Source organism: Aplidium turbinatum, chromosome 2, assembly GCF_918807975.1.
Source record: "Aplidium turbinatum chromosome 2, kaAplTurb1.1, whole genome shotgun sequence".
Lineage (NCBI taxonomy): Eukaryota > Metazoa > Chordata > Ascidiacea > Aplousobranchia > Polyclinidae > Aplidium > Aplidium turbinatum.
In genome coordinates, this window is record NC_137473.1 from 34,555,157 (window position 1) to 34,563,667 (window position 8,511).

General features: G+C 34.8%; 1 protein-coding gene across 1 annotated transcript; it reads right to left on the reverse strand.

Annotated features, from left to right (window-relative positions):
- Positions 1-4,820: 4,820 nt before the first annotated feature.
- LOC145765657 (uncharacterized) lies at positions 4,821-8,139 on the reverse strand. The gene is made up of 6 exons (XM_082577481.1): positions 8,058-8,139; positions 7,474-7,557; positions 7,163-7,267; positions 6,877-6,967; positions 6,448-6,506; positions 4,821-5,819 (listed from the first exon to the last, which is right to left on the reverse strand). Exons 1-6 carry the CDS (start codon positions 8,113-8,115, stop codon positions 5,695-5,697), a joined length of 522 nt encoding a protein of 173 aa, XP_082433607.1. The 5' UTR covers positions 8,116-8,139; the 3' UTR covers positions 4,821-5,694.
- Between the last annotated feature and the right edge of the window lie 372 nt (positions 8,140-8,511).

The following is an 8,511-nucleotide window of genomic DNA, read 5'->3' on the forward strand; positions in this document are numbered from 1 at the left end:
GCAGTGTGCATACCAATTGGGTGGTCAGCTGCATGCCTGTCTCAAGGACAGCAAACAAAACTAAATGATGATGAAGTATTTTTAGAAGCATTTAACGATTTTCAACTTCAAAAACTAAAAGAAGCCATTTTAACCCATTTAACTTCATTTTATTCGGTTGCTATGCAACATTTGCTGGAGTAATATTCCTTCATCACTTTCATGCGCAGCAGGCCTATTGATTTGAATTTCAAATGTGAACTGATAACTTTTGGACCTAAAGAATAAGCTGAATTTCGAAGCGTGTAGCTGGGTCTGCAGATGATTGGTTTATAAATGACCTTTTCTTTATTGAAGTGCCAATAACTTATTACTGGCTACTGTGACTCAAGTAGGTTATACTTTACTTTACACGTTTAGTCCTTGATTGAAAGGCATTTTTTTTTGATTTTTCAGATTTATTGAATGGTTGTTCAGGAAGGAGTTTTACTTTTAGTACTGTAGCACCAAGTTAGCAGCACTGCTGCAGCCTGCTGATGATGATCGGCGTTACAACAAAGTTTGTTCAGGAAAAAGTTATTAAGTGATTTGTAAGAATAATAGTTTAGTAACGAAATAAACGTAAGCTCTGTTGATAAAGTCATGCTCTATGCGGTAAATGGCTTTTACATTCCTGTGTGATTGAACCGTTCACGCAGGAATGGTGTCATCACCCGCATTAGAGAATACTCACACGCAAATGGAATTTTTACAGAGAGGGTATTTTATACAGTAACAATAAGCATTTGCAGTACTGCAGAGATCTATCGCAAGTTGCAGTCAGCCAGCGACCTGTAGATCACAGTTTCTACGTATGTGGCCTATACTCAAATCTCTTTTTGTAGGCTGTAACTGAAATAGAGCTTATGATTGGTGCTGATGTTGGAACAATTTATCTGCAGCAATAAATGCCATCCAAGACCTTGCATTGTGCTCCTGCAACAAGCTTTCCGTCTCAAGTGATGACCGATGACATCTAAGTAGGCTATCGTCTATGACTAAGGCTAATAGATAATTTGACGCTTGCCGTTTTCACTATAGACGTGAAATACAGTCGTGGCCTTTAATACATAAATACAGTACAGCCTATGAACGACACGATGGTACTTGGGCTTTTTATGGCTTTTTTTCCTGTGCGAGTTTTTACTTTCCCACGGACATTGAAGTCATCAGTTGCCAGACCAGCTTTCAGTCCTCGCAAGTCCAACAAAACATACATTTTTTTAAGAGCAGCCTATAGGGTGACTCTCTTTAAAAAGCAGCATGATATACAGCAGCAGGTCTAACGTTAAGTTTTGATTCTAATATCGTAGATAAAAAATTTAAAAAGAGATAAATGTTTATTATTCTAGAAATTTTTACTGAAGATAAAAACAAAAACACAATGAAGTTTCGACATCATGATTTAGACTTAAACATGTAGGCTACCTCCAGTTCTTATTCTATGTTAAGTATCTAATCTCCAAACCTTTAGTTCATATTAAAAAAATGCTCTCCCTTAATTTTGTACAATATTGCAAAGATAGGCTACTGGAGATTGGGAGTATATTTATGACAAAAATAACGACTGTTGCCATAAGATTAAGTAGGCCACTCCCATGTTTTATCTCCACCTTTTTTCTCAAACTGTTTTCAGCAACACGAGATGAGCAACCAAGACTTTTAATAGTTCTTTCGTAATCGTCCTGTTCTGTCTCTCAACGAGTCCGCACTTATAGTAACTCTTTTGCCGACGCAACTCCTGTGCTACAAGCAAGAGTTACAAGTGTTACAAGCAACATGGATAGTTGTAAAATATGTAAACTAGGAGAAACCTATCACTATCAACAGCATGTTTGGCAATTTGCTAAAGTATTCAGGTGATCCTGTTAACAAGCTGATAATAAATTATGTCTTTCGATGAATGTTTAAACAGCTAATTCACGATTTTAGCTTCGAGATTTTATACTGCCGATGTAAATTTGCATAAAGACTTCTTAAAAATAAGTAGGCCAACACTTGAGACCTGATTTAATATTAACTTATAAAAATACCCCACTAGTACATATCTATAGTATTACTGTAGAAAATAATAATGTAAGATAAATTACTCTCCTCGTTAAATCAGGGTTTCCCCCCAGAATGAAAAAAGTTAACTTGTTGATTATAACGTATACCACTAACACTTTATTCTCCGTGAAATGTTATCGGTCACTTTAAGCAATTTTCTCCAAAAAAAAGTGTGTTTTCAGTTGAAGCCTGAAACCGTCACCTTAAAGATTTATTTCTAGCACCTTTGGTTGTCTCATCATGGTTTTATGTTCGTTCACTTATTACATATGACTAAAAAGATGAGTTGATGTGGGCTAAGTCTACGTGGTTCATGTTAATATTTAAGCTTGTAAAGGTTTTTTTCCGAACGTTGCATGTTGCATCATGTTTATGAGTTTTTGTTGCAGATGCAGTTTCGATAGACTTCAAGTCTTATCACATACTGTACAGTACATTCAAAAATGTTTCAGGTTCGATTTGAGGACATATTCCATGCAAGTTTGAACACGTGGCCAGAGGGCGTGTAAATAAAGAATGACAAAGCCAACTTTCGCATGCAAAATGAGTGAGCTTTCGAGTTTTCACCAAAGAAGAGACTCCAAGTGCCATCAAACCAGTTCGTGAAGGGCTCAACTCGGAAGTAGAAAGTGCATCACTGAGCGGGCATCTAAAAATAACAGCGATCATCCATCCACGATTCTATTTGAGAACCTCATCAGAAGATATCGCGAGTAGGCTACGTCTGATTCTACAAAAGATGTCAAAAAGTAAACGCAAAGTGGAAAATTTAAAGCTTCTGTTTTAGACAGTATTCATTTTGAGACAATCATTCACAAACGCTTGGCTAATTTCTGGGAAAAATATACTGTAAACTCTTCTCCCCTTTGCATTTTCGAAAAAAAACAAACTACTCAACTAATTTAGCAATTAGCCTACTCACTTTCATGAGGATGTCATAAACAAGCTAAACAACAATCACACTGTGTGCTCTGTGTTTATAGATCTCAAAAAAGCATTCGATACAGTTAATCACAAAATCTCAATTGAAAAGTTGAAGCATTATGGCGTAAGTAAGGGGAAACGTTAAAAATCTTCTTCATTCATACTTAACAAATAGGCAGCAATATGTGTATGGCGGGGAAATCAACTCTTCTCGCTCAAATATTACTGTTGGAGTTCCTCAGGGCAGTGTAATTGGCCCCTTTTTGTCCTCAATTTACATAAACGATGTTCCCGATGCAATTAATTTAAAAGTGTACTTTAAGCCGATGATACAGTTCTTTATTTGACTTGAAAAACTATACTAGCAACCTCCAACCGATGATCAACAAAGAATTATGCAAACTATACATTTGACTTGATAACAATCAGTTGACACTCAACTTGAGTAAAACTAACTACATACTCTTTAGTCTTTAACAATAAAAAGACTAAACTCTCCGGTAAGCAAATTAAATTAGATGGTACAATAATTAACTAGGTTGACTACGCGAGCTATTTAAGAGTCACAATAGATAACAAACTCAACTGGAATATGCATATTGATAACCTCTCGAAAAAACTATCCTCTTCTTCAGGCATACTGAGTAAACTTAGACAATTTGCTTCTAGAAAAGTTCTCATAAATATTTATTATAGCATTGTATACTCTCACTTATACAATATAAAACTATCAACTGGGGATGCGCACCTACAAAATACTTATCATGCAATCCTAGATCTTAGAATCCAAGTCATACAAAATAATATAATTAAAATCGTTACAGGAGCATTTGAAATGAAAACAAAATTACTGCCACGCTATCAAGATAATGGTATAGCCAACTAAACGTAAATTCCACTCATCAACTAGAAATAAGCAAATTTATGTTCAAATTTTATAATAACAAACTACCGGAAACCTTCAAAACTTTCTTCACACATGTATCATCTATACATTCGTATAACACCCGACGCTCAAGCTCCAATTCGCTTTATACTCAACAGGCAAATAACCAATTTTTCCAAAAAAGTTTAAAATGCATGGGAATCAAGGTATGGGACAATTTACCTCAAACTATGAAAAAATACATGAAAAAAGGCTACAAATTGTTCAGTAAAACTTGCAAAAAACACTTTATTAAGAATGAGCTATAGAAGCGACGTCCACTACCTGACTTTACGTCCAATGCCATTATTTTTTTTTGCATTTCTTTGCAGGCCTTATTTATTTTTTTGTTTTGCTTTTTTCTGTTCTTCCATCTTCTTCTTCATTGTGTCAATTTGCTGTTTAAAAACGCAATACTTGCTTTCGTATAACTGTTTGAATGAGAGAGTGCAGACTCGACGACCTTCAACGCCTTTTTAGGGCTAAGGCCTTTCGCACTCTCTCATTGTATGCACACTGTACGTTTTTGTTTTATGTGCGTTTTGTTTTGCATCCAAACAAAAATAAATGATCATCCATTATAAAGACAACTTTGCAACAGTTTGGGGTAGATTAGATCTTGCCACTTTGTAAAGATTCTCGGGTTTCAAGTAGGCCTAGGTCATCCTTGGTGTTGGCTACTTTTCAAAGGGAACCGATGGTGAGGCTCTGACGGACAAAACTGCAATGTCTGAAGCGAATCTCTTGTTTGGAGCTGTCACAAATACTCCTGTATTCGGAGGCGGATTAACGACACAGGTCGTGGGTTTTCATTCTGATATCATGAGCAATGGAATCATAGGGGTCGCTGGAAAATGGTGATTCCACTTGCTGTGTAGACTGCGCTATTTTCATGGGTGAAGCATACATTTTTTTAAATTACCAAACAACTGAATCATCTATATTGCGGAAGTTGTAAATCTATCACACGACTCACAATGGAACGTTTGTTATAACGAATGTACTTACTAATGTTTCCGATGAGTAATAAAAAGCACACACAATAAAACTTACTGTTCTAATTTAAATACGTAAAAAGCAACGTAAGACGCTACAATAATTACACTCATCATGACATCATCATAAATCATAATGATTTAACACTAGTAAGCCATTGTAGTTTAATGCGACAATCTTATGATTCAATATTCTCATGCATCGGAGTTTGTATTTGAGTTGGATGGTACTTTAAAACCTTTGCACAATGCATAACAATTAAGCCAGAGGTTGGTCTTTGGGTCAATGATTAAAAAACCGAGCGACTTGCAGAGAGCTTTCAATGTAAAATTGATGCACGCGTAAAACTTATGATTGGAAAAAAGCCCTTACTTACAGAAATGACAAATTTGACAATTTACGTTGTCTTATCCTTGTTATCGACAACACAAAGTAACAGCTAATCGTTTGTTATGTGGGTGCTCTATGTGATTATATTCATCATATTTAATATTCATTCTACATCAATGTTTGTTTCAAAATTGTTTAGTTGTCATGGTTTCACAGTTTCATTGCTGAGTGTTAGAAGTGATGTCGTTCGTGACATTTTTTCACAATGATACTCAAAACAGTTTGTGCTCTGAAGACAATTCATCTATGATGAGTACATTGCTACGGTAAATTAATATCTCTAATAGTATTTTTGCAAAGCTGTGAGTATCCAGCACAAAGGTGCTTTCATCTTAACATGCCATACAATTGATAGCGTTGCTGAATACGTTTTGGTATTCATTTATTGAATGTCACTTCTTGGAGTTCTTAGATGTCTGATCTCTCACTTTTCTACTTTTTTTCACAGATCGCTTTGCACGGACTGTTTCTTTTCGATTGGAAGATCCCAAGGTATTTTTGTCAGACCAGGAATCACCTGTGAAGCAAAATATGTTTTTTCAACAAAACGTAGTAGGCTACAAGCCTTGCATTGTTAGAAGTTTAGACTTTCTAGCTGGTATAAGCAGTAGTTCATATCGATCGATTAATATGGATTAGGCCTAAGTAGTGAGAAAATGGATTTCCTAATTATCTACAAACCAATACAATGTCAATACAATGCAAAAGTGTGAAAACTTTGAAGCGTGTATTCAAAAGTCTAAACCAAACAGCCTTTGTTTCATGTGAATTCGTTTTGCTGGAAAGTTACAAACGAACGATGCCTTGCACTGGCACGTTTCAGAAAAAAAAAGGAAAACCCGGTAGAGTAGAGCAGTAGACAACTGTTATTGTATAAACACAATATTTTGATATGTTTTAGTTTGTTGTTGCATAGCAATGTTAAGAAATTACTGTTAATCTTTGTTATTCAAAGTGAAGCTTTCACGTTAGTTATTTGCTTATAAAGCTGCAATAGTAAATGTGATGTGATATCAAGCCCAAACGGTCGAAAAGGCTGTCTACTGGTCTTATTCTTTACTGTATGATTAATCGATCGCTGTTGTGCATTTGAAAGAACTATAGGCAACATTTTTCCAATGTTGTAGACCTAACTTGAAACGTACTTGTCCAGCATGAGTCTGTTTCGCTTGCTGATTGTATAAGTCCGCCCATAGGTTGACCTCTGCAAAATGATGGTAGTATAGTGAGTGCAAAGAAGTTTATTTTCATACGAGTCAGCTCAATCATATATACTATAGCTAAAAATCGATTTCGATCAGCAAGAAGCTAAATCATCTTAAGTTAAGCTTATTCAAATAGAAGATATAGAAGATAAAACAGAAGATACTTCATTTTGTTGATTAGTATAGTGAGTATATGCTTATGCCCTATAGGCACAAGTTTAAAAATAGATTTCAAAGTTCAGAATCTCTTAAATGGTTTAACGTCTAAGAACAAAGGAAAAGGTTTGTTTAAGTTGTGCAGTTTCCAAAAACATGACTTTATAGAAGTTTGTTACAGCTTTAACGATTCATAACTTTGCGGAAACGTACGTCATTGACCCAGCTAAGCTTCTCATGTGCGTATATCCCACGTCATCTCCATTTGGCAGACTCAATTCCGATCGGAGATTTGCTTCTCCATCTAAATAATTATTACCATAGTTTTTAGTTGCATCAGGCTTCTGACGAATGATTGAGACCGGGATTACAAAAATATGAAACGATAGTACGGGAAACAAAAACAAAAAATCAAGACACTTAACAATATGCGTCCTGGTGCAGTAGCAATGCGAGTTATGACGTAGACCTGATGCATGTTTTAAAAATATCGACTTACCTTTCTTAGGGATTTGAAGGTGACTATATTCATTGAACACAGGTGGAGGTTTTTCCGCAACATTATAAACGCTTTGAACTTCTCCTTGTCCAAGTACAGCTTTTTCTTTGAAAAAAGTTTTCAACTCATTAAACATTTTTGCGCTTTAAAGTTCTAGCGGTAAAGTCATACAAAAAGTTATAAAGCACTAAATATGTTACGAGTTAGCATTAATCTTATCACATGTAAATGCGTTTTAAGATTTGTTGTGCTTGCTAAAATTCACCAGTTAATTTAACAATTAATATTGTTTAACTTTAAATAAAACTTACTGTTTGTAGCACGAAGCTGATCGTAGTCGCCAACCATTTCTGAATTATTTTTAAAGTTATTTTGATCTTGTGGTTCTTTTGACCCTGCAATAAAAGAATTCTTCTTTTTAGTGTTTTTTTATTTTAAGTGAATTTTCAGCCAAAATATATTTATTTCTACGTGCTATGAGATGGCCCATTGCTAAACTTTTGGGACTGCAGTTAAGTGTTGCATATGCAATACTTAACTGCACTAATTTTTAATTAATTTTTAATTTTAAATATGGGGAGCAATGGCTGTAAGTTACAATTTTTTAAAACAGTTAGCCTACTGGATAAATTTCTGCTTCTGAGAATGAAAAAAAGACGAATTAAACAATAAAAGTTAAATTAAGTTTTTTAGAGTGTCCTCTTCATTAATTCACTTCAAGTTCAATTGTAACGGTACTTAGTATTTTAAAAATGAAGCCTACAAACAAATCAGGTGAAAGCCTTATATTGCCAACCTCTTTTCATTATTACCAGCAAGTTTCAGTCTGAGCCAGGCGTAGGCTACTGTTGGCATTAGGATTTTAAAGTAGCCTACATTAGTTGGTTTATCCCACCTTTGTTAGCATGCAACGTGTCGTATTCGTGAAAGCTTTGGATTGAGTTTCTTGGCATTGGGTTAGATGTGTAATCATTTTGCTTTGTAAGTTCGCCTGAAGGAAATAAGTTCACATTAAATAAAATATGTTGATAAAATCAGAGTGGTAAATCTAACTATATTTTCTACTTCACGCAAAAGCAAGAAGACAATAATCAACTAATATGTTAAGCTTAATTTGCTCATACAAACAAAGCAGCATTTTACTGAAAATAGCAAACGTAGATAAATATTTAGTAAAAAAAATGAAACCCGTCATACATTGAATTGCTAGTTGTCTATAACAAGCTTGTGACCTATTTAGCAGTAAAATCTTCAAACATTTTTTTTCTGATTTAGCATGAATGATGTAAGTCATGGTGTAAGTGAAGCGAAAAATTAAATCTGTCATCAAAATCTCAAAAACTGCTACA